Source organism: Oryzias latipes, chromosome 3 (genome assembly GCF_053564925.1).
Source record: "Oryzias latipes strain Hd-rR chromosome 3, Olatipes_Hd-rR_3.1".
In the NCBI taxonomy this organism is placed as follows: Eukaryota; Metazoa; Chordata; class Actinopteri; order Beloniformes; family Adrianichthyidae; genus Oryzias; species Oryzias latipes.
In genome coordinates, this window is record NC_136239.1 from 42779329 (window position 1) to 42806070 (window position 26742).

At 42.4% G+C, this 26742-nt stretch overlaps 1 protein-coding gene and 1 long non-coding RNA gene across 7 annotated transcripts in view; one reads left to right on the top strand and one right to left on the bottom strand.

Moving 5' to 3' along the window:
* Positions 1-26742, top strand: part of cemip (cell migration inducing hyaluronidase 1) — an 83769-nt gene that overhangs the window by 40182 nt on the left and 16845 nt on the right. For 4 of the 6 annotated variants that reach the window (XR_013654982.1, XM_078944824.1, XM_078944826.1 and 1 more), the window contains exons 20-21: positions 21743-21898; positions 26514-26694. Coding sequence is in view for 5 of the 6 variants with exons in the window: in XM_078944824.1 (XP_078800950.1) it covers positions 21743-21898; positions 26514-26694 (337 nt within the window). In the remaining variant the exon portion in view is untranslated. The remainder of the gene's footprint in view (positions 1-21742; positions 21899-26513; positions 26695-26742) is intronic. The other 2 variants (XM_078944825.1, XM_078944828.1) reach the window with 1 other exon arrangement.
* LOC144991075 (uncharacterized) lies at positions 23947-25079 on the bottom strand. The gene is made up of 3 exons (XR_013654983.1): positions 24961-25079; positions 24420-24534; positions 23947-24339 (listed from the first exon to the last, which is right to left on the bottom strand). It is a non-coding gene; the product is annotated as an uncharacterized LOC144991075 (long non-coding RNA).

Sequence of the window (26742 nt, forward strand, 5' to 3'; positions counted from 1 at the left end):
GAACTTGCATTCTTGACTGACATTACTGGAAAACTAAACCACTTGATCTGCGAGCTGCAAGACATTGGCAAAACTATTTTTTTTTTGACCAGCCTGCCTGAGCCAGTGTTTTTCTTGTGGGGATCTTTTCTGCCAGGGCTTGTCAGCTTGGTCAGTGGATGTTGCTGCAGTTGTCTCCCTTGCTGGGACAGCTGGAGTTAAACACAGCAGCTCACGGCTCTGAAGTGGACCCCGTTGCTGTCCCAGTCTGGATGGGCACTGTGGCGATGTTCCAATGGCCAGGCTGGCTCCTGGTATAAAGAGATTCCCAAATACCATTTCCTAACCGCAGAGCCAAGGATGTGTTTACATGTTTAGGTCAAAAATGTGATGGACAGCTTCATGTTGTCTAAACATGCCACCCTGTTATTAATCCAGTTGATATGGTTCTCCATCTGTGTCTAGGTGATAGAAAAGCATTTTTTTTTATATTTAGAGCTCTAAGCAAACAAACAGTTGTCTATATAAAAGAGCTTTTACAATTGTGCACTTTTAGCAGGTCTCTGAGTTCATGTGACCAATGTATGGTGGATTTTCACAGACCTTGTTTAAAACTGAAGGTGAGAGAGACTTAGAGAAATGGCTTCATTGTTCTGGAGTTCTTTGTTTCATCCACAGAAGAGTAGAATTGGTGATTGATTTTGAAAAGCTGCTGAAAAAAGTATCTTTTTCAAATTGCAATTTCTAACTTGGGTTTTACATTTTGTGTTCCATTTTTTGTGCTTTAATTGGGAAGCATTTGTTATTTGTTTGGTGTTTTTAAGGTTCTGCAAATATACACATCATTTTTTAGAGACATTTGTTATCAGTTGTGTTTGTTGATATGTAGTTTAATTTCATTGGATGTATAGATGTCGTGTGGGGGGGAGGCTCGAGAGCAGGTAGGACCCAGGCGCAGAGACGGGAGGCAAACGGGTTCAGGGCAAGTGGGTTTATTTAACTAACAAAAAGCGCTGCAGAGCAGGATGACAAAACTGAAAACAAAAACTTACTGTGGCATGGCAAGGGACATGGACGCCAGACAAGAAGACGTGATCAACATGAGCAGAAGTTAATGGACCAGCACAGGACGAAGGCAGAGACAAGACTTATATACAGACAGGGCAGACAAGACACAGGTGAACACGATTAGGGCAGATGGGGACCAAAGGAAGTAAAACTCAAGAAACATGACAAGACAGGAAACCTTTCAAAATAAAACAGGAAACAGAACCAAACAAGACAGAACAAGAACTAAAGCGAAAAACAAGACAACAAACTGAAACCATGACAATAGAAAGGAAAAGAAGTTCAAACATTGATTATAAAAAAGGATATAAGAGATAAAAAAAAAAGAAAAAAGATAAAATATTGATTTAATTGCATTTTGAATGAATAAAAAACAATGATTAATAGAATCAGAATCAGAATCAGAAATCAGAAAAAGTTTTATTGCCAGGTTCAGTAGAGCGCACTTTACAAAACGAGGAATTTGACTTGGTGTATAGTGCAATTAAGAATAAGTTAAAAATTAAGTTAACAACAACAACACACTATATACAGTAGAGTAAGGTGAATTAAAGTGGGAGCACAGATGGGCTGGGATGGTGGGGCCTGTAAGTGGCACCGACAGTCCTTTGGTGGGCGGGGGGGGGGGGGGGGGGAGGGGGGTCACCTGGGGGAGTTGGGGTTCTGTTCAGCAGGCTGGCTGCAGTGGGGAAGAAGCTGTTCTTGTGGCGCGAGGTCCTGGTCCTGATGGACCGGAGCCTCTTGCCAGAAGGGAGGGGCCGAAAGAGATTATGTCCTGGATGAGAGGGGTTGGCTACAATCCTGGCTGCCCGCCTCCAGGTCCTGGAGATGTGCAGCTCCTGGAGAGACGGGAGGTGGCAGCCGATCACTTTCTCTGCTGAGTGGATGACGCGTTGCAGCTTGGCCTTGTCTCTGGCCGTGGCCGCAGCGAACCAGACTGTGATGGAGGACGTGAGGGTGGATTCGATGATGGCGGTGTAAAAGTCTACCAGCATCTTTTCAGGGAGGTGAAACTTCTTCAGCTGCCTCAGGAAGTACATCCTCTGCTGGACCTTCTTAGTGATGGAGCTGATGTTCTGCTCCCACTTGAGGTCCTGGCTGATGATGGTTCCCAGGAAGCAGAAGGACTCCACAGAGGTCACCGGGGAGTCACAGAGGATGACAGGGGGGAGGGGGGCTGGGGCCTTCCTGAAGTCCACTGTCATCTCCACTGTCTTCAGAGCATTAAGCTCCAGGTTGTTAGCGCTGCACTATGACACCAGCCTGGCTATTTAACTCCTGTAGGCCGACTCATCTCCGTCAGAGATGAGGCCGATGAGTGTGGTGTCGTCAGCAAACTTCAGGAGTTTGACAGACAGGTGACCAGCTGTGCAGCTGTTTGTGTACAGGGAGAGTAACAGGGGTGAAAGGACACAGCCCTGGGGGGATCCGGTGCTTGTGGTCCGAGTATCTGAGACGAGCTTCCCCAGCCTCACATACTGCTGTCTGTCCGTCAGGAAGTCTGTGATCCACCTGCAGGTGGAGTCAGGCACATTCATCTTGGAGAGTTTTTAATACTAAAGATGTATGAAAGACATACCAAAAAAATATGTCTTTCAGTGTTTAACTGGCTGTCTTTGGATTATGCATGCCTGAGTAATGGCCATTCTTACTTCTCATCTCTCTGTTCACTGCTTGCTAATTTACATAGCAGGGGTCCCAGCAGGAGGGGGCGGGGTTGTAACACGACTCCTTCAGCAGAGCCAGGCTGAGAGAGGCTTTGACATGTAAGATGTTAGATGTTAGAATGCTAGATGTTAGAATGACCAGTTCATTTTATATCTATGAAAATATTCAGGGAGCTATGGGACATGTTCAGCTATAGGTCTGTGAAAATTGGTGTCGATTGTTGAAACATAAGTTACCATAAAAAAATGTTTGTTTGGAGTCTAGACAGATTTAACACAGGTTTTTGGATGAAAAAGGATTTTTTATAAATCATCTGTTACACTTTTAAGTCTGAAAAAAATATGGAAGGCAGCAAACACAGATCCCTACCGTTTTTAATTTTTTTGTGCTGATATTTGAAAGATAAGTTATGCAAAAAAATAGGTGTTTGCAGTTTTGCCTAAAAAGACGTTTTCGGACCTTTTTGGATGAAATGCTGTCTAAAAGTTCACCTGTAACTTCAATCATTCTGAATTTTTTTAGGAAGCAGTAGCACATAAATGCCTATGAAAGTTGAATTCTTGGTGCTGATAACCTAAACAGAATTTATGCTAAAAATCTTTGTTCAGTCCAAAATTTCATTAAAAAAATCAAGTGATGAAGTTTCTCGTAGACCCTATAGTGTTACATATCAAAGCTAGAAATTATTAAAGGCATCTTATTCTGAAATCTCAGCTTCCTGAGACAAACGGATGATTTGTAATAAATTTCTATTATTTGGGTGCACATAATCGACCACTTCCTGTTACGCAGGCACCGTCAGATGTACACCCATGAAACTTTACATGATGAGGGAGGACCCTTCTGAGTATCTCCAGTTTTAATTTCATGCACATCGGACAAAGCAAAGAGAAAATACAGGGCAGAATGTGCCTCATGCAATAACTAGGTGGCGCTATAGAGCTCGTCCAAGATTGTCATATCCATGGGTTCAGAATGGAAGTTTCATCATATCCATTGAATTTCAGTGAGATTGGACAAGGAATGTGCACGTGAGAGCAACTTTTGTGTGCGTGGCGAGACGCCCAACTTTGCCGCTCTGTCACGACCACACCGCTGATTAGAAAGTTATGGTTTTTTGTCAGAGTAAACTTCAATGGCTTTTCAACAGGTGGACGTCATTTTCAGGTGTGTCGGCTCATCCTACTCAGAGCAGTGATGCTCCAAGTAAAACATGTCATTTCATCTTGCCAGCAGGTGGCGCTACACTTTTTCCAGATTTTTTCACTGCAGATGTGTTCAGAGTCAGACTACAATCATGCATATCAATTTTGGATCAGATTGGATTATTCATGGCTGAGTAATGGCCATTTTTCTTTTCATGGCGTGTTTTCGAAACGACCTCCAATTTTGACGCGCCCCCATGGTCACAAACATCCATAAAAACTTAAAAGCTTTGCAATTTAAGATCGGACATGTGTTTAGTTTACAAAACCAAAGTTTGGAGTCATTATTCACAAATCTCTAGGAGGAGTTCGTTCTAGAAGGAGGCCTACAAATGTCCAAAATAGAGCAAAAATGACATATTGACACCAATATAGCAGACTTCCTGTGCGACTGACAGCTTGGTACCAAGAGACTTTTTTGTAGGTTTCCATCTGATGAACATGTCCTGAAAAAATCAAGCTTGTATGTTAAAGCATATCCGGGGGCTCGGGACAAATGTCACTGTAGGTGGCGCTGTCAAGCCATTTTTGTGCGCCCATGCCAATCTCCTGTAAAATACGAAATTTTTCGCGACTCCTGAGGTGTGTGCCAAATTTGGTGAGTTTTGGGGTATGTTAAAGGCCTCAAAAAGGCGATTCTTCCGTCGGAAGAAAAAGAATAATAATAATTAAAGCTACAAGTAGCATTTAGCGGGCCCGAGCACGTGCGACCGCATGGCATGAGCGACCGCCCCGTGAGCAACGCCCTGCTCGAGCCATTCTCGTCATTTTTTCTTGACCATTCTGGAGCTCCAAGAGCTCCAAGCTATTGTTAATACGACAGCAGCCTGGGGGGGGGGGGGGGGGGGGGGGGGGCTGTAATCTGTTGCCTTAAGGGACAAAACTTTTGCATATAGCATGAAAAAAATTCAAGCAATGATGATAATTGCTATCACTGTCCCTAAGGATGAGAACAATAGAACTCATTCAATTTCCACTACAATGTCTAGATGAGTGTCAGCTATTTCTGATAACTTGGCCAATTAGCTGGACCGGGATCTTGCAAAGTGCAGGTGGTTAACGTCCAGTGTGATGAGTCTGTGGACGGCGACAGTACAGCATAGCTTTTGGTTTCCACAAGAGAAGAACTCCTGACACATCTGCCCTAACAGACAACTACAAGAGGAGTTGAAATGTATAACACGGTGAAGGAGTTTTTGTGCAGAAAAAGGTACAATTAGAAAAGCTGGTAGCAGTGACTGCAGATGGGACTCCTGCTATGATCAATAGACAAACAGGTTTCATCACTCACTGTAAAGCTGACCCAGACTTTCCAAAATGTCTGCATTACTGCTGCGTCATTCACCAGCAGGCCTTATGTGCAGAAGTGATTGGCTCTGGACATATAATGACTCTTATTCTGAAAATCGTAAACAACCTCAGCTGCAAAGCAAAACAGCACAGGATTTTTAAGGTGCTATTGGAGGAGATGTCTGTTGAATATGGTGAATATGAACATTGTGAATCTGAACTTGCATTCTTGACTGACATTACTGGAAAACTAAACCACTTGATCTGCGAGCTGCAAGACATTGGCAAAACTATTTTTTTTTGACCAGCCTGCCTGAGCCAGTGTTTTTCTTGTGGGGATCTTTTCTGCCAGGGCTTGTCAGCTTGGTCAGTGGATGTTGCTGCAGTTGTCTCCCTTGCTGGGACAGCTGGAGTTAAACACAGCAGCTCACGGCTCTGAAGTGGACCCCGTTGCTGTCCCAGTCTGGATGGGCACTGTGGCGATGTTCCAATGGCCAGGCTGGCTCCTGGTATAAAGAGATTCCCAAATACCATTTCCTAACCGCAGAGCCAAGGATGTGTTTACATGTTTAGGTCAAAAATGTGATGGACAGCTTCATGTTGTCTAAACATGCCACCCTGTTATTAATCCAGTTGATATGGTTCTCCATCTGTGTCTAGGTGATAGAAAAGCATTTTTTTTTATATTTAGAGCTCTAAGCAAACAAACAGTTGTCTATATAAAAGAGCTTTTACAATTGTGCACTTTTAGCAGGTCTCTGAGTTCATGTGACCAATGTATGGTGGATTTTCACAGACCTTGTTTAAAACTGAAGGTGAGAGAGACTTAGAGAAATGGCTTCATTGTTCTGGAGTTCTTTGTTTCATCCACAGAAGAGTAGAATTGGTGATTGATTTTGAAAAGCTGCTGAAAAAAGTATCTTTTTCAAATTGCAATTTCTAGCTTGGGTTTTACATTTTGTGTTCCATTTTTTGTGCTTTAATTGGGAAGCATTTGTTATTTGTTTGGTGTTTTTAAGGTTCTGCAAATATACACATCATTTTTTAGAGACATTTGTTATCAGTTGTGTTTGTTGATATGTAGTTTAATTTCATTGGATGTATAGATGTCGTGTGGGGGGGAGGCTCGAGAGCAGGTAGGACCCAGGCGCAGAGACGGGAGGCAAACGGGTTCAGGGCAAGTGGGTTTATTTAACTAACAAAAAGCGCTGCAGAGCAGGATGACAAAACTGAAAACAAAAACTTACTGTGGCATGGCAAGGGACATGGACGCCAGACAAGAAGACGTGATCAACATGAGCAGAAGTTAATGGACCAGCACAGGACGAAGGCAGAGACAAGACTTATATACAGACAGGGCAGACAAGACACAGGTGAACACGATTAGGGCAGATGGGGACCAAAGGAAGTAAAACTCAAGAAACATGACAAGACAGGAAACCTTTCAAAATAAAACAGGAAACAGAACCAAACAAGACAGAACAAGAACTAAAGCGAAAAACAAGACAACAAACTGAAACCATGACAATAGAAAGGAAAAGAAGTTCAAACATTGATTATAAAAAAGGATATAAGAGATAAAAAAAAAAGAAAAAAGATAAAATATTGATTTAATTGCATTTTGAATGAATAAAAAACAATGATTAATAGAATCAGAATCAGAATCAGAAATCAGAAAAAGTTTTATTGCCAGGTTCAGTAGAGCGCACTTTACAAAACGAGGAATTTGACTTGGTGTATAGTGCAATTAAGAATAAGTTAAAAATTAAGTTAACAACAACAACACACTATATACAGTAGAGTAAGGTGAATTAAAGTGGGAGCACAGATGGGCTGGGATGGTGGGGCCTGTAAGTGGCACCGACAGTCCTTTGGTGGGCGGGGGGGGGGGGGGGGGGGAGGGGGGTCACCTGGGGGAGTTGGGGTTCTGTTCAGCAGGCTGGCTGCAGTGGGGAAGAAGCTGTTCTTGTGGCGCGAGGTCCTGGTCCTGATGGACCGGAGCCTCTTGCCAGAAGGGAGGGGCCGAAAGAGATTATGTCCTGGATGAGAGGGGTTGGCTACAATCCTGGCTGCCCGCCTCCAGGTCCTGGAGATGTGCAGCTCCTGGAGAGACGGGAGGTGGCAGCCGATCACTTTCTCTGCTGAGTGGATGACGCGTTGCAGCTTGGCCTTGTCTCTGGCCGTGGCCGCAGCGAACCAGACTGTGATGGAGGACGTGAGGGTGGATTCGATGATGGCGGTGTAAAAGTCTACCAGCATCTTTTCAGGGAGGTGAAACTTCTTCAGCTGCCTCAGGAAGTACATCCTCTGCTGGACCTTCTTAGTGATGGAGCTGATGTTCTGCTCCCACTTGAGGTCCTGGCTGATGATGGTTCCCAGGAAGCAGAAGGACTCCACAGAGGTCACCGGGGAGTCACAGAGGATGACAGGGGGGAGGGGGGCTGGGGCCTTCCTGAAGTCCACTGTCATCTCCACTGTCTTCAGAGCATTAAGCTCCAGGTTGTTAGCGCTGCACTATGACACCAGCCTGGCTATTTAACTCCTGTAGGCCGACTCATCTCCGTCAGAGATGAGGCCGATGAGTGTGGTGTCGTCAGCAAACTTCAGGAGTTTGACAGACAGGTGACCAGCTGTGCAGCTGTTTGTGTACAGGGAGAGTAACAGGGGTGAAAGGACACAGCCCTGGGGGGATCCGGTGCTTGTGGTCCGAGTATCTGAGACGAGCTTCCCCAGCCTCACATACTGCTGTCTGTCCGTCAGGAAGTCTGTGATCCACCTGCAGGTGGAGTCAGGCACATTCATCTTGGAGAGTTTTTAATACTAAAGATGTATGAAAGACATACCAAAAAAATATGTCTTTCAGTGTTTAACTGGCTGTCTTTGGATTATGCATGCCTGAGTAATGGCCATTCTTACTTCTCATCTCTCTGTTCACTGCTTGCTAATTTACATAGCAGGGGTCCCAGCAGGAGGGGGCGGGGTTGTAACACGACTCCTTCAGCAGAGCCAGGCTGAGAGAGGCTTTGACATGTAAGATGTTAGATGTTAGAATGCTAGATGTTAGAATGACCAGTTCATTTTATATCTATGAAAATATTCAGGGAGCTATGGGACATGTTCAGCTATAGGTCTGTGAAAATTGGTGTCGATTGTTGAAACATAAGTTACCATAAAAAAATGTTTGTTTGGAGTCTAGACAGATTTAACACAGGTTTTTGGATGAAAAAGGATTTTTTATAAATCATCTGTTACACTTTTAAGTCTGAAAAAAATATGGAAGGCAGCAAACACAGATCCCTACCGTTTTTAATTTTTTTGTGCTGATATTTGAAAGATAAGTTATGCAAAAAAATAGGTGTTTGCAGTTTTGCCTAAAAAGACGTTTTCGGACCTTTTTGGATGAAATGCTGTCTAAAAGTTCACCTGTAACTTCAATCATTCTGAATTTTTTTAGGAAGCAGTAGCACATAAATGCCTATGAAAGTTGAATTCTTGGTGCTGATAACCTAAACAGAATTTATGCTAAAAATCTTTGTTCAGTCCAAAATTTCATTAAAAAAATCAAGTGATGAAGTTTCTCGTAGACCCTATAGTGTTACATATCAAAGCTAGAAATTATTAAAGGCATCTTATTCTGAAATCTCAGCTTCCTGAGACAAACGGATGATTTGTAATAAATTTCTATTATTTGGGTGCACATAATCGACCACTTCCTGTTACGCAGGCACCGTCAGATGTACACCCATGAAACTTTACATGATGAGGGAGGACCCTTCTGAGTATCTCCAGTTTTAATTTCATGCACATCGGACAAAGCAAAGAGAAAATACAGGGCAGAATGTGCCTCATGCAATAACTAGGTGGCGCTATAGAGCTCGTCCAAGATTGTCATATCCATGGGTTCAGAATGGAAGTTTCATCATATCCATTGAATTTCAGTGAGATTGGACAAGGAATGTGCACGTGAGAGCAACTTTTGTGTGCGTGGCGAGACGCCCAACTTTGCCGCTCTGTCACGACCACACCGCTGATTAGAAAGTTATGGTTTTTTGTCAGAGTAAACTTCAATGGCTTTTCAACAGGTGGACGTCATTTTCAGGTGTGTTGGCTCATCCTACTTGGAGCAGTGATGCTCCAAGTAAAACATGTCATTTCATCTTGCCAGCAGGTGGCGCTACACTTTTTCCAGATTTTTTCACTGCAGATGTGTTCAGAGTCAGACTACAATCATGCATATCAATTTTGGATCAGATTGGATTATGCATGGCTGAGTAATGGCCATTTTTCTTTTCATGGCGTGTTTTCGAAACAACGTCGAATTTCTACGCGCCGCCACGGTCACAAACTTCTGTAAAAACTTAAAAGCTTTGCAATTTAACATCGGGCATGTGTTTAGTTTACAAAACCAAAGTTTGGAGTCATTATTCACAAATCTCTAGGAGGAGTTCGTTCTAGAAGGAGGCCTGCAAATGTCCAAAATAGAGCAAAAATGACATATTTTTGTTTTTCCTGTGACGTCATTTCCGGGTGAGCTATTCCCAGTGCTAGTTGTGTGACTGCTGTCCTCTTGTTTGGCATTAGCCTTACTACTATTGCTTACTCTAAGGGTTATCTGGGTTAATATTCACATCTAGTACCTTTTATTAGCGAATTCACCACTGTTAAACCGCTTGCTGTTCACTTTTCTCATTTTGCTAAATAAACCACTTCTCTTTACTTAAACACCGCTAGCCTTAGCTTAGAACCTAGTATGGCCACCACCACTCCTTCCGCCTCTCCTCCTCTCTCCTGCCCCATGTGCCATATGTTTAGTGATGATCCTGCCTCCTTTAGTGAAGATAGGGGTAGGTGTGTTAAGTGTAGTCTTGTGTTAGACTTGGAGGCCAGGCTGGAGCAGTTAGAAGCGCGGCTCCGCACAGTGGAAGCTAAGCCGGCTAGCCAGGTCGTTACTCGTAGCGCGGGCCGCGCTACCAGGGCTAACTTAGCTAGCACCCCAGCGCCCTCCCAACAGCCGGGAGACAGTCAGGGGTTTGTACCGGTTGGGAGGAAACATAGTGCTAAACGCAAAAACTTAGAGCACCCGAGACTCCACGTTAGTAATAGGTTCTCCCCCCTCAGCGACACACCCGCTGAACACTCAACTCTGGTTATAGGCTCTTCTGAAGTTAGAAACGTGGAGCTCCCAGCGGCTACAGTCAGGTGTTATCCGGGGGCCAGAGTTGGTGACATCGAGGGGAACCTTAGGATGTTAGCTCAGAGTAAGTCCAGGTTCCGTCGAGTCGTGATTCACGCAGGCGGTAATGATGCCCGACGGAGACAGTCAGAGGTGGTTAAGTTAAACGTAACTTCGGTGTGTAAACTGGCTAAGACGATGTCCGACACTGTAATTTTCTCTGGTCCCCTGCCGAACTTAGTCAGTGATGAAATGTACAGCCGCTTTTCATCATTTAACCGCTGGCTTTCTAGATGGTGCCCAGAAAACGGCGTTGGTTTTGTGGATAACTGGAGCGCGTTTTGGGGGAAGCCCGGTCTCATGCGGAGAGACGGCGTCCATCCCACTCGGGACGGTGCCGCTCTTCTTTCTAGAAACATTTCTGCTAGCCTTAGTCTGTTAACCTGACAATCCAGAGACGAGACCCGGGCGCAGAGCAGCAGTGTAAAACGCTCCTCTCAGCCTCCCTTAGGGTTAGTGCCGGTGCAAAACCCATGCAGGGAAAGTCAAGCAGGTCCGAGCTTTAGCTTATGTGCTGAAAGACAAATGAAAGGAGCGCGTCATAGAAACTTAAAAGTGACAGACAGCAGTTCTCACAAGCAGAATTATGTCATTAAATGCGGTTTATTAAACATTCGATCCATTTCCTCCAAGTCCCTCTTAGTCAACGAGTTAATTACTGATAACAATCTTAGTCTTTTAGCCTTAACAGAAACTTGGCTCCATCAGGATGACTATGTTAGATTGAATGAAGCAACCCCCCCCACTTATGCTAACTATCAGAAATCCAGGATTTCAGGGAAAGGAGGTGGTTTGGCAGTAATATCACAGTCTAGCTTACTTCTCAGCCCTAAAGTTAAAAATGCTTATAATTCATTTGAAAGCATCATATTGTCTTTAAGTCACCCAAACAGGAAAACTCGAAAACCTGTTTTACTCATAATTATTTATCGCCCCCCCGGCCCATATTCAGAATTTTTAACTGAGTTTTCCGACTTCCTATCGACTATTGTCTTAGATTCTGATCAAATTATAATATTAGGGTATTTTAATATTCATGTTGATGACCCCAGTGACTGTCTAGGAACGGCTTTTGCAGCTTTATTAGATGATGTTGGTTTCACCCAAAGTGTGAATGAACCCACTCACTGTCATAAGCACACCCTGGACCTTGTTCTAACCCATGGTATAGAGATCAGCCAGCTGAGTGTCCTTCCTCTTAACCCCATCATTTCTGATCACTTTCTGATTACCTTCCAGTTTACACTGGAACATCCTTCTGCCCCAGTGAATAAGAAACAACTTAGAAGAACCTTAACTGACCGTTCTGTGTCTGAGTTTAAACACACAGTTCAGCCAGTACTTAGTGATATTCTGAGAAAATACTCTGAGACCAGCTCCCATAGTATCAGTCCTAGTATAAATGACCACTTTGTTAATGATGCCTTACAAGCCCTCAGGAGTACACTCGATGTTGTTGCCCCCTTGAAACCTAAGTTCGTCAGACAAAACCGAGTAGCACCGTGGTTTAACGCTGAAACTCGTTCTCTTAAACGAGAAACCCGTAAGTTGGAAAGGGAATGGCGCCGCTCCGGTTCAGAGCAGTCTCTGGATATCTGGAAACATAGCCTATTAAATTATAAAAAAGCCCTGCATAGAGCTAGAAGCCAGTACTATTCAACCTTAATATCAGAGAATGGAAACAATCCAAGATTTCTTTTTAGCACTATAGCTAAATTAACTCGCAGTCAGAGCTCAGTAGAACCACATGTTCCTGTTTCTCTCAGCTCTGATGATTTTCTTACATTTTTCGATGGTAAAATCTCAAATATTAGACATAAGTTAAATCAAGTTATTCCTACTATCAGCCCAGAACAGGCTGAAGCGGTAGAAATGGAGGCATCCATAGAAACCTCTGTAACATTAGACTGCTTCACTGCTGTGGATCAAGCGGAAATAACATCAATTATTACGTCCTCCAAATCCTCAACGTGTCTGTTAGACCCAATTCCCACTAGACTTTTTAAAGAAACTTTTCCCCTAATTAATGATCCCATATTAACAATGATAAATACCTCTATGGAAACGGGTTACGTGCCACAGTCTTTTAAATATGCAGTTGTTAAACCTCTTCTGAAAAAGCCCAGTTTGGATCCTAGCATCTTGGCCAACTATAGACCGATATCAAACCTGCCCTTTATTTCTAAAATCCTAGAAAGAGTTGTAGTTAAGCAGCTTTACTGCCACCTACAGGACAACAGCCACTTTGAAGACTTTCAGTCGGGGTTTAGACCTCACCACAGTACGGAAACTGCACTAGTTAGAGTCTCTAATGACTTGTTATTGGCCTCAGAAAAGGGACTACTTTCTATTCTGGTCCTGTTGGACCTCAGTGCTGCCTTTGACACTATCGACCACGGTATTTTACTCCATAGATTAGAGCAGGACATAGGGATCAGAGGATCTGCTCTCCAGTGGTTTAAATCCTATCTGTCTGATAGGTATCAGTTCGTTAATGTAAATGGCCATTCCTCTCAGTGCACTCGAGTCAACTATGGAGTCCCACAGGGCTCAGTCTTGGGACCGATCCTGTTTACGCTTTATATGTTACCCCTAGGAAACATAATCAGGAAACACAGCATTAATTTTCATTGTTATGCCGACGATATGCAGTTGTATTTATCCATGAAGCCTGACCAGAATGACCAGATAGAGAAACTGAACGCCTGCATCAGTGACATCAAGACCTGGATGACAATTAATTACCTCCTCTTGAACCCAGAAAAAACTGAGGTCATTATACTTGGTCCTAAAAACCTCAGAGATGCTCTGTCTGCTCAGATAGTCTCCCTGGATGGTATAAGTATAGCCCCCAATTCCACAGTTAGAAACCTTGGGGTTTTACTTGACCAGGATTTATCATTTAAGGCTCACATATCTCAGGCGTGTAGAACTGCCTTTTTTCACCTGCGAAATATTGCTAAGATCAGAAATATACTTTCTAAGAGTGATGCTGAAAAACTCATCCATGCATTTGTTACGTCGAGGCTGGATTACTGTAACTCCTTGTTAGCAGCGTGTCCTAAGAGTTCCTTAAGAAGTCTCCAGCTTGTTCAGAACGCAGCTGCTAGATTGTTAGCTGGAACCAGCAGAAGAGATCACATCACTCCTGTGTTAGTTTCGCTCCATTGGCTCCCAGTTGATTCTAGAATTAAGTTCAAGATCCTCCTGTTAACCTATAAGGCCTTACATGGAATGGCCCCGTCCTATATTAAGGACCTCATAGTCCCTTACCAACCAATCAGAACACTTCGCTCGCAAAATGCAGGACTGCTTGTGGTTCCTAGAATTAGTAAAAGTACGGTTGGAGGTAGAGCGTTTAGCCACCAAGCCCCTGTCTTATGGAATAAACTCCCAGCTCATGTAAGAGAGGCCGACTCAGTTTCTACATTCAAAGCTAGACTGAAAACATTCCTCTTTGGACAGGCTTATTGTCAGACTGGCTAGTATTCAGAGATTATTTAACTTAATGTTAGTTTGTTTAAATTAAACTTAATAATAACTATTTCTTTTAAAAGGCTGCTAGAAGTTGAAGCTGGGGTAACTATGGTGCACTGGGGTTCTGTCCTCTTTCCTTTTTTACTTCTACCCTTCCTCTCCTCTATTCTTGATCATAATTTATCATTTAGTTCTCCATGCCTCTGTTTGGTGCAGTGCGATTCATGTATTGTCCCTCTTTTCCTCTCCCCTCCTGGGGAGTGGGAGTGCTTCCAGACTCCAGTTGGCTCATCCGTGCTCCAGTTCCTGACCGTTTACCTCGCCTTTGCTCCTGCTCCTACACCTGGCTGTGGATCCTGCCTCTGGCTCATCTCTGGCTCGTCTCTGCTCTGTACCTGACCGTTTACCTCGTCTCTGCTCCTGCTCCTACACCTGGCTGTGGTTCCTGTCTCCGGCTCGACTCGCGCCTTTGACTGTCCCCACAACCACGGCTGGATGAAGCTCGTCTGCTGGACTTTTATATATGTAGTTGTAGATTTAGATAAGTTAATTCTTCTCTAAGATTTCTGGTAAATCGCCTGTCCGTCCTGGGGGAGGATCCCTCCTTCATGTGGGCACCCCTGAGGTTTCTTCGTTTTTTCCGGAATCCGGTTTTTTTGGGAGTTTTTCCTTACCGCGAAGGGGGGTCTAAGGGCAGGGATGCCAGTATAGCTTAGTCAGTTTGTTAGTTCATTTTAGTATTTTTCTATTGAACTCTTTGTATTCGTGATCCTTTTGATTTCATGTTTTACTTCGAAGCCCATCGAGACGACTGTTGTTGTGATTTTGGGCTATACAAATAAAATTGAATTGAATTGAATTGAATATTGACATCAATATAGCAGACTTCCTGTGCGACTGACAGCTTGGTACCTACAGACTTTTTTGTAGGTTTCCATCTGATGAACATGCCCTGAAAAAATCAAGCTTGTACGTTAAAGCATATGCGGGGCGTCGGGACAAAAGTCAGTGTAGGTGGCGCTGTCGAGCCATTTTTGCGCACCCATGCCAATTTCTCATAAAATACGAAATTTTTCGCGACCCCTGATGTGTGTGCCAAATTTGGTGAGTTTTGGGGTATGTTAAAGGCCTCAAAAATGCGATTCTTCCGGCGGAAGAAAAAGAATAATAATTAAAGCTACAAGTAGCATTTAGCGGGCCCGAGCACGTGCGACCGCATGGCACGAGCGACCGCCCCGTGAGCAACGCCCTGCTCGAGCCATTCTCGTCGTTTTTTCTTGTCCATTCTGGAGCTCCAAGCTATTGTTAATACGACAGCAGCCTGGGGGGGGGGGGGGGGGGGGGGGGGCTGTAATCTGTTGCCTTAAGGGACAAAGACTTTTGCATATAGCATGAAAAAAATTCAAGCAATGATGATAATTGCTATCACTGTCCCTAAGGATGAGAACAATAGAACTCATTCAATTTCCACTACAATGTCTAGATGAGTGTCAGCTATGTCTGATAACTTGGCCAATTAGCTGGACCGGGATCTTGCAAAGTGCAGGTGGTTAACGTCCAGTGTGATGAGTCTGTGGACGGCAACAGTACAGCATAGCTTTTGGTTTCCACAAGAGAAGAACTCCTGACACATCTGCGATGTGTCAGGAGTGATTGGCTGTGATTGGCTCTGGACATATAATGACTCTTATTCTGAAAATCGTAAAACAACCTCAGCTGCAAAGCAAAACAGCACAGGATTTTTAAGGTGCTATTGGAGGAGATGTCTGTTGAATATGGTGAATATGAACATTGTGAATCTGAACTTGCATTCTTGACTGACATTACTGGAAAACTAAACCACTTGATCTGTGAGCTGCAAGACAATGGCAAAACTATTTTTTTTTGACCAGCCTGCCTTAGCCAGTGTTTTTCTTGTGGGGATCTTTTCTGCCAAGGCTTGTCAGCTTGGTCAGTGGATGTTGCTGCAGTTGTCTCCCTTGCTGGGACAGCTGGAGTTAAACACAGCAGCTCACGGCTCTGAAGTGGACCCCGTTTCTGTCCCAGTCTGGATGGGCACTGTGGCGATGTTCCAATGGCCAGGCTGGCTCCTGGTATAAAGAGATTCCCAAATACCATTTCCTAACCGCAGAGCCAAGGATGTGTTTACATGTTTAGGTCAAAAATGTGATGGACAGCTTCTTGTTGTCTATTGATGTAAGTTTAAACCTAAACATGCCACCCTGTTATTAATCCAGTTGATATGGTTCTCCATCTGTGTCTAGGTGATAGAAAAGCATTTTTTTTTATATTTAGAGCTCTAAGCAAACAAACAGTTGTCTATATAAAAGAGCTTTTACAATTGTGCACTTTTAGCAGGTCTCTGAGTTCATGTGACCAATGTATGGTGGATTTTCACAGACCTTGTTTAAAACTGAAGGTGAGAGAGACTTAGAGAAATGGCTTCATTGTTCTGGAGTTCTTTGTTTCATCCACAGAAGAGTAGAATTGGTGATTGATTTTGAAAAGCTGCTGAAAAAAGTATCTTTTTCAAATTGCAATTTCTAACTTGGGTTTTACATTTTGTGTTCCATTTTTTGTGCTTTATTTGGGAAGCATTTGTTATTTGTTTGGTGTTTTTAAGGTTCTGCAAATATACACATCATTTTTTAGAGACATTTGTTATCAGTTGTGTTTGTTGATTTGTAGTTTAATTTCATTGGATGTATAGATGTCGTGTGGGGGGGAGGCTCGAGAGCAGGTAGGACCCAGGCGCAGAGACGGGAGGCAAACGGGTTCAGGGCAAGTGGGTTTATTTAACTAACAAAAAGCGCTGCAGAGCAGGATGACAAAACTGAAAACAAAAACTTACTGTGGCATGGCAAGGGACATGGACGCCAGACAAGAAGACGTGATCAACATGAGCAGAAGTTAATGGACCAGCACAGGACGAAGGCAGAGACAAGACTTATATACAGACAGGGCAGACAAGACACAGGTGAACACGATTAGGGCAGATGGGGACCAAAGGAAGTAAAACTCAAGAAACATGACAAGACAGGAAACCTTTCAAAATAAAACAGGAAACAGAACCAAACAAGACAGAACAAGAACTAAAGCGAAAAAAAAGACAACAAACTGAAACCATGACAATAGAAAGGAAAAGAAGTTCAAACATTGATTATAAAAAAGTATATAAGAGATAAAAAAAAAAGAAAAAGGAAAAGAAAAAAAATAAAATATTGATTTAATTGCATTTTGAATGAATAAAAAACAATGATTAATAGAATCAGAATCAGAATCAGGAATCAGAAAAAGTTTTATTGCCAGGTTCAGTAGAGCGCACTTTACAAAACGAGGAATTTGACTTGGTGTATAGTGCAATTAAGAATAAGTTAAAAATTAAGTTAACAACAACAACACACTATATACAGTAGAGTAAGGTGAATTAAAGTGGGAGCACAGATGGGCTGGGATGGTGGGGCCTGTAAGTGGCACCGACAGTCCTTTGGTGGGCGGGGGGTGGAGGGGGGGTCACCTGGGGGAGTTGGGGTACTGTTCAGCAGGCTGGCTGCAGTGGGGAAGAAGCTGTTCTTGTGGCGCGAGGTCCTGGTCCTGATGGACCGGAGCCTCTTGCCAGAAGGGAGGGGCCGAAAGAGATTATGTCCTGGATGAGAGGGGTTGGCTACAATCCTGGCTGCCCGCCTCCAGGTCCTGGAGATGTGCAGCTCCTGGAGAGACGGGAGGTGGCAGCCGATCACCTTCTCTGCTGAGTGGATGACGCGTTGCAGCTTGGCCTTGTCTCTGGCCGTGGCCGCAGCGAACCAGACTGTGATGGAGGACGTGAGGGTGGATTCGATGATGGCGGTGTAAAAGTCTACCAGCATCTTTTCAGGGAGGTGAAACTTCTTCAGCTGCCTCAGGAAGTACATCCTCTGCTGGACCTTCTTAGTGATGGAGCTGATGTTCTGCTCCCACTTGAGGTCCTGGCTGATGATGGTTCCCAGGAAGCAGAAGGACTCCACAGAGGTCACCGGGGAGTCACAGAGGATGACAGGGGGGAGGGGGGCTGGGGCCTTCCTGAAGTCCACTGTCATCTCCACTGTCTTCAGAGCATTAAGCTCCAGGTTGTTAGCGCTGCACTATGACACCAGCCTGGCTATTTAACTCCTGTAGGCCGACTCATCTCCGTCAGAGATGAGGCCGATGAGTGTGGTGTCGTCAGCAAACTTCAGGAGTTTGACAGACAGGTGACCAGCTGTGCAGCTGTTTGTGTACAGGGAGAGTAACAGGGGTGAAAGGACACAGCCCTGGGGGGATCCGGTGCTTGTGGTCCGAGTATCTGAGACGAGCTTCCCCAGCCTCACATACTGCTGTCTGTCCGTCAGGAAGTCTGTGATCCACCTGCAGGTGGAGTCAGGCACATTCATCTTGGAGAGTTTTTAATACTAAAGATGTATGAAAGACATACCGAAAAAATATGTCTTTCAGTGTTTAACTGGCTGTCTTTGGATTATGCATGCCTGAGTAATGGCCATTCTTACTTCTCATCTCTCTGTTCACTGCTTGCTAATTTACATAGCAGGGGTCCCAGCAGGAGGGGGCGGGGTTGTAACACGACTCCTTCAGCAGAGCCAGGCTGAGAGAGGCTTTGACATGTAAGATGTTAGATGTTAGAATGCCAGATGTTAGAATGACCAGTTCATTTTATATCTATGAAAATATTCAGGGAGCTATGGGACATGTTCAGCTATAGGTGTGTGAAAATTGGTGTCGATTGTTGAAACATAAGTTACCATAAAAAAATGTTTGTTTGGAGTCTAGACAGATTTAACACAGGTTTTTGGATGAAAAAGGATTTTTTATAAATCATCTGTTACACTTTTAAGTCTGAAAAAAATATGGAAGGCAGCAAACACAGATCCTACCGTTTTTAATTTTTTTGTGCTGATATTTGAAAGATAAGTTATGCAAAAAAATAGGTGTTTGCAGTTTTGCCTAAAAAGACGTTTTCGGACCTTTTTGGATGAAATGTTGTCTAAAAGTTCACCTGTAACTTCAATCATTCTGAATTTTTTTAGGAAGCAGTAGCACATAAATGCCTATGAAAGTTGAATTCTTGGTGCTGATAACCTAAACAGAATTTATGCTAAAAATCTTTGTTCAGTCCAAAATTGCATAGGAAAAACAAAGGTATGAAGTTTCTCGTAGACCCTATAGTGTTACATATCAAAGCTAGAGATTATTAAAGGGAACTAATTCTGAAATCTCAGCTTCCTGAGACAAATGGCTGAATTATAATAAATTTCTATTATTTGGGTGCACATAATCGACCACTTCCTGTTACGCAGGCACCGTCAGATGTACACCCATGAAACTTTACATGATGAGGGAGGACCCTTCTGAGTATCTCCAGTTTTAATTTCATGCACATCGGACAAAGCAAAGAGAAAATACAGGGCAGAATGTGCCTCATGCAATAACTAGGTGGCGCTATAGAGCTCGTCCAAGATTGTCATATCCATGGGTTCAGAATGGAAGTTTCATCATATCCATTGAATTTCAGTGAGATTGGACAAGGAATGTGCACGTGAGAGCAACTTTTGTGTGCATGGCAAGATGCCCAACTTTGCCGCTCTGTCACGACCACACCGCTGATTAGAAAGTTATGGTTTTTTGTCAGAGTAAACTTCAATGGCTTTTCAACAGGTGGACGTCATTTTCAGGTGTGTTGGCTCATCCTACTCAGAGCAGTGATGCTCCAAGTAAAACATGTCATTTCATCTTGCCAGCAGGTGGCGCTACACTTTTTCCAGATTTTTTCGCCGCCATGGTCACAAACATCCATAAAAACTTAAAAGCTTTGCAATTTAAGATCGGACATGTGTTTAGTTTACAAAACCAAAGTTTGGAGTAATTATTCACAAATCTCTAGGAGGAGTTCGTTCTAGAAGGAGGCCTACAAATGTCCAAAATAGAGCAAAAATGACATATTGACACCAATATAGCAGACTTCCTGTGCGACTGACAGCTTGGTACCAAGAGACTTTTTTGTAGGTTTCCATCTGATGAACATGTCCTGAAAAAATCAAGCTTGTATGTTAAAGCATATGCGGGGGCTCGGGACAAATGTCACTGTAGGTGGCGCTGTCGAGCCATTTTTGTGCGCCCATGCCAATCTCCTTTAAAATACGAAATTTTTCGCGACTCCTGAGGTGTGTGCCAAATTTGGTGAGTTTTGGGGTATGTTAAAGGCCTCAAAAAGGCGATTCTTCCGTCGGAAGAAAAAGAATAATAATAATAATAATAATAATAATAATAATAATAACTCTTACAGATACAATAGGGTCCTTGCACTCCGTGCTCGGGCCCTAATAACTCTTACAGATACAATAGGGTCCTTGCACTCCGTGCTCGGGCCCTAATAAACCTAACAGATACAATAGGGTCCTTGCACTCCGTGCTCGGGCCCTAATAATAATAATAATAATAATAATAACTCTTACAGATACAATAGGGTCCTTGCACTCCGTGCTCGGGCCCTAATAATAATAATAATAATAATAAACATTCGAATTACAATAGGGTCCTTGCACTCCGTGCTCGGGCCCTAAAAACTAATAAAAACTAGTAAAGCTGCCTCTAAAAACTAATTAAAACTAAATAAATTTAAAAACAAAACTTCAAAACGAAATAAAAACTAATAAAAAATCCGAAACTATTATAACCTTGGTGCTTCCAGGTTCTTCCAGGTTCTTCCAGGGGTCATATGCATAGAACAGTTTAACACTCTGGACTCAGAGAAGTCAATTTGAAGCTTTTGGTAACGACCGCCTGACTCAATGAGATGCTGAAAATGTCTGCAGGCACGTGCACACACACGGTCCTGTGTCCTTGTTATATGGGGGGGGGGTATCCTGTTACAGGTAAGTAAAATGTCCTTTTCTTCTGCAAACTTCTGCATACAAAATAGGTTATTGAAGCTAAGATGGAAGTTAGCAGATTTTTCAGAGTGCAGGTTGGACTGTAGAGCAGAAAAAACAAGGAATCTAAAGCTAAGAACAGGGGACAAAGCTCAGAGGGGAGGGGGTTCAATACCACAATACCAGTAGAGACAAGCTGACGGACTGGCAGGGTGACGGTGTCGGAGCCAGACTTACGTACCGAAGCGTTGATGAGTTACAGGTGTGTCAGAACGCTGCCATCACCCTGAACAGAAAAACAGTAGAGGGAGAAAAGGGAACCGTCAACCCATGACAGGAACAGCTTTGAAGCTGATGTTTGTAACTCCTGCTGTCACATGGGAAAACTGGATGGAAAAGTGTATTTATAATGCTGACGCTTGATAGAGGGCTGAGGAGAGAGGAGAGAGAGGAGAGAGGTATGCACGGTGGCCGCTGGTTAGCGCTCTTGCCTCACAGCAAGAAGGCCTCCGGTTCAAGTCCCGGCTGGGGGACGTGAAAAACTTCATCATGGGGGACCTTCCTGTGTGGAGTTTGCATGTTCTCCCCGTGCATGCGTGGGTTTTCTCCGGGGTCTCCGGCTTCCTCCCACCGCCCAAAAACATGCTTCAAAGGTCAATTGGTCACTCTAAATTGTCCATAGGTGTGAATGTGAATGTGAGAGTGAATGGGTGTGTGTTTGTGGACACTCTACCCTGCGACAGACGGGCGACCTGTCCAGGTTGTCCCCTGCCTTCGCCCACAAGTGGCCGGGATAGGCTCCAGCAGCCCCGTGACCCCGAAAGGGAATAAACGGTTAAGAAAACTAATGAAAAAAAATGCTTGTTAGAACTTTTGCATGGCGAGTCGCGGTGAAGTCCCGCCTCCTTCTGTGTCTTCAGCGGAGGAACATTTCCGGACGACGACGGCTCACACCAGCTGGTGCAGAACTCCCTGTTTGTTGGTGAAAGTGGGAACCGTGGGACGTGTGATTCAGACAATGGCGCCTGGGGTCCAGGAGGAGTGGACCATTCCAGCAGAACGCTGCCGCGGGGCGTGTGAGTGCTGTGGTTCCATTCTGGAAACCCCCCCATCTTAAAAAACTGCTGGAAGTTCGTCTGAAACCAAGTGTTATAACAGACTTTCAACTGGAGGCATCTGACTGCTGTGTGTGTTTCTGAAAACATTCAGAAACACAAGACAGACAGGAACCCAGTACTTCTCAGTACTCTTAAGTATTTCTCACAAGCAGAGCTGGAAACAGACGACCGACCGTCCAACAGCTCTGCGGATGCCTGTCCGACCTCCAATTTCTACGGTGGCCCTGAAGTGCAAACCATTCAACAAATCACTCGATACAAAAACATTTTTAAGATCACAGCAACAATTTAAAAAGCAGTATTACATTTTAGAAAACAAGACAAAATTTCAGAAACCAAAACAGAAAAAAGAAAAAAGAAAAAAACAGAAAAAAAGATTTCAGAAAACAAAATTAATTTCCAGGGAAAAAAAGAAATATTACAAAATGAAAACATTTCAGAAAAGAAATTAATTTCCAGAAAACAAAATGAAATACAAAAAAATGAAAACATTTCAGAAAAACAAAATGAAATATTAAAAAATGAAAAACATTTCAGAAAAAAAATGAAATCTTCAAAAATGAAAAACATTTCCAAACCGGAAGAAGCAGCTACTATGGGACAACGCTGATTGGATGATGATGTTTGTCAATCATTTGAACTGAAAAGTATTTTAAATGAAGCGATGACGGATTTTATCGTCCAAACAACAATGTACCATGATAATTCCCGTATTTCCCATTTACATATTAAATCAAAAATGCAGCAAACAGATAATGAAGGTTTAAATTCTTTTTTGAATATTTCGTCTGAAGCAGAACGGTCACCCGGAAGTAGTTTGTGTGGATGACGTCCGTTCTGCAGGTAAACAAAGAAAGGGACGGTAACACGTTAACATAAACGTTAATCTTTGAATATTTAGTGGATGTGATGACAGAACGCACGCAGAAATATCAACACCAACCAGGTTTACAAATGTTTCAAAATGTCGTGAGAGGATTCTGTCTAAAGCAGCAGCTGCGAAGAAACGGGTGTTAAAGACGGCGCACATCAGGAAATGCAGTCCCGCCATCCACAGATAAGGTATGGAGGCACATTTGTTTGATCTAATAAATGTAGCGTTAAACGTGATTTCTAGGTGGGTGTTTACAGACAGATCCAAGATCCTTCAGTCATACGTTAATGACAGGTTACCTCATCAGCTGGAGAGGGGGGGTCACGTGGGCAGGATTCTCAGACAGGTGTACCAGCAGCATAAATAAGCAAAGCTGTCAGGTAAACTGCAGCAGTTTGTGTCTCAGAATAACATTTATGAATGCTTCTTATTCACACTATTAAGATCTGTGACTTTAGAGTGTGTCAGTGCACAGAAACATGACAGTAAATGACTGGATGTGCACATCCTCAGACATGTACAGGTGTGTAACTAACGGTGGCAAAGTCTGTAGTGTAAAATAAATCTTTAAAAAAAACGTTTTAGTCTTTCAGGCAGAGGAGGAATACCAAATTGTTTTAGAATGTATTTTTATAAGACTGAAATAATGTATTTTATTCTGAGTTTGGTGTTTTGACCCCTCCCTAATGAATTTCTGGTTTAACCCATTTTCTCCTCATTTTGATGAACTCAACTTTTTCCTGAATGAAAGATGAACGGCAGCTGATGTTTTTCTGTCAGGGATTTCAGTGGAGCTGGAGTCCAGTGCAGAGGAAGCTGCAAGCATGTACGAGCAGGAACTGGGGTCTCTTACCTGTGCATCTTCCTCTGGATGTGATGCTGAGCAGCAATGTGGACAAACCTTCCCTGACATGACTCTTTTTGATATAGTTGTTAAGCACAAACAGACTTTTCCCAGATGCATTTTTTCCTCTAATAAATGTGACTGACAGGTCCGCTGAGTAAATGCTGAATGTAAACGTAACATTTGATTGACTGCATGAAGAAGCCCATAAAGGAAAATCCACAACTGTTTCTTTGTTTCTGTTATTGAATAACATATTCATGTTAAGTTTTCAATAAATATACTGCATTGCTATGAAACAAATTTGTTTATTTTCATATCCATTATTACAATCCTCACATCAGCATTCAGTTTTTTCATTGACAAAAAAACATTTCTAAACAACAGCTTTGAAAATCAAACATCAACTTTGTTAATAAAGCTTTAAAACCTAAAATGGTAAACATGGAAAAACTCCTAAATGAAGCAAGCCTAATATGAACATTTTAAACTGGAGTTTTGCTTAAAGGAACATTAAGTTGTTTGGAGTTGTACAAGTGTTTGATGCGATTCCTCAGATGTGATTTCCAGATCATCAGCCCGACGCTAAAGCCAGGAATTGTGCTTCGTTTTTCACTCCCCACTGCATCATTTACAACTAATCAGGCTTATGCAGCAGGTTAAAGACTTTTTTTAAAGGACCTGCAATTTAAAAAAAAAATTAGATATTAAGGTTAAATAATATTTATTGATTACATTTCACATAAATCATGGTGACTTGCCTGTACACTGCACAATGATATGAATGACTTTAGTCTTCTTGTATTCCCATGTAGAGCTGCCATCTGTTCTTCTGCAGCACAAACCTTTCTGGAACTTCGCTTTGAGAAACTTCACCTGCAGAAATATCACATGTTAATTCAATTAAGTATTTTATAAACTTCAAAGTTCATTTTAAGTTTCAGTATATGTGTATATGAATGATTCAAAAATATACAATGCACTTTAATATTATTTCCCATAAGAACTTGTTTACTGATTTCAGTCTTAAAGTCGATTTTTAGCAACACTGATGCCATATAATTACTGTAATTACTGTATAAATCACAGAATCAGGCTGGCTCGGAGCTTTTTCTCTCATGTTGTCACCAAAAACGGGAACGGCTATCATGTGAAGACGGTTCGTCTCATCGGGTTCCTTTTGCGCATGCGCAAGATAAAAAAAAACCATTATCTTTTCAAAGCAGCACTTTAACATCCTAAAATTAACATCCTTAGAGACATGTGACTGACAAAAGAAAAGATCACAGAATTGATTCTTACCTAAAGATGATTGACAGCGTGAACCTCGCAGCCGTAGACATCAGCGCACAGCGTTCAAAGTAAAAGTGCTCACAAACTACTTCCGGGTGACCGTGTGTCAGGCGAAATGTTAAAAAAATCATTTTAAAGTTCATTAACAGTTTGCTCCATTTTTTATTTGATATATAAATGGGAAATACGTGGATTATTATAGTACATTGTTGTTTGGACGATAAAATCCGGCATCGCTTCATTTAAAATACTTTTCAGTTCAAATGATTGACAAAAATCATCATCCAATCAGCGTTGTCCCATAGTAGCTGCTTCTTCCGGTTTGGAAATGTTTTTCATTTTTGAAGATTTCGTTTTGTTTTCTGGAAATTCATTCTGTGTTCTGAAATGTTTTTCAGTTTTTAATATTTCATTTTTTTTTCTGAAATGTTTTCATTTTTTTGTATTTCATTTTGTTTTCTGGAAATTAATTTTTTTTCTGAAATGTTTTCATTTTGTAATATTTCTTTTTTTTCCCTGGAAATTAATTTTGTTTTCTGAAATGTTTTTTTTTTTTGTCATTTTTGTTTTTCAAGTTTTGGTTTCTGAAATTTTGTTTTGTTTTCTAAAATGTAATGCTGCTTTTTAAAATTTTTTTTTTTAATTGTTGTTGTGATCTTAAAAATAATTTTGTATCAAGTGATTTGTTGAATGCTTTGCACTTCAGGGCCACCGTACATTTCTATCAAGAATTACAAAAAAGAAAAATGAATTTAATGGATGGAAAGTCGGTAATTAACACTACACTGGTTTAAACGTCTTGCTACAGACATGGAAGGGTTAGTTCACTGTTCCCGGTTTGGATCTTATCAGTCTGTATCCCAAACTCCCTCTGCTTTCTCAGACACCTCCTTCCTCCAGATGGGGTTAGAGAAATAAAAATCCTAACGCAGCAGCCTTTAATGTGTAGGTCAACAGAGTTCAGAAAGCAATTCTAAAAATAGCAGTTGGAATGATAATAATGAAAATAAATCTAACAAGTGTCATCTACTGACATCTTCTACTGCTAATTATTTCTGTCTTTTAGTGTTATCTTTTACTTTTGTTATCTACTGACATACCTTTTTATCTTCTACTGTTTTAATATCTTAATGGTTTTCTTTAATGGCTTTTTATTTGGTCCAAAAACACCTAAAAGTTTAAATGTGACCTTTGCATTTAGTCATATCTCAGTTTTTAGCTTTTCTAGTTCCTTCTTGAACAGTAACCCTTGTGCTATCCTATGACCCCCCCCCCCCCCCCCCCCCTCCTTGCATTGACGTGTTATTCCTACCATGATAAAGGTGGAAAGATTTCATGTAATCCTCGGACACCAGTGAGGTTCACAAATCATTGAAGAAAAAAGGTTCAGAGCACTGTCTAGTGGGTCTAGATGACCCCACTCCCAACGTTAAAGTGCCTAGGATAGAACAAGGGTTAAAGAACAAATTTGCACACCGCACACTTTGACTTCTTCTGTGGGTGAAAAGTTTTCCAAATAAAGCTTCCTGTCTTGCTAACTGCTTCATCTGTGTTCTCTGCAGGGACTTTCCTATCCGTGGCATGCAGATCTATGACGGGCCAATCAATGTTCACAACTGTACGTTTAGAAACTATGTGGCCCTGGATGGACGGCATACCAGCGCCTTTGGCTTCAGGCTCAACAACTCGTGGCAAAGCTGCCCCAACAACAATGTCAGCAGCATCAGCTTTGACCATGTTACTGTGAGTCTGCACGAGAAACATCCCAGAACGACAGCTTTTCCAGACACT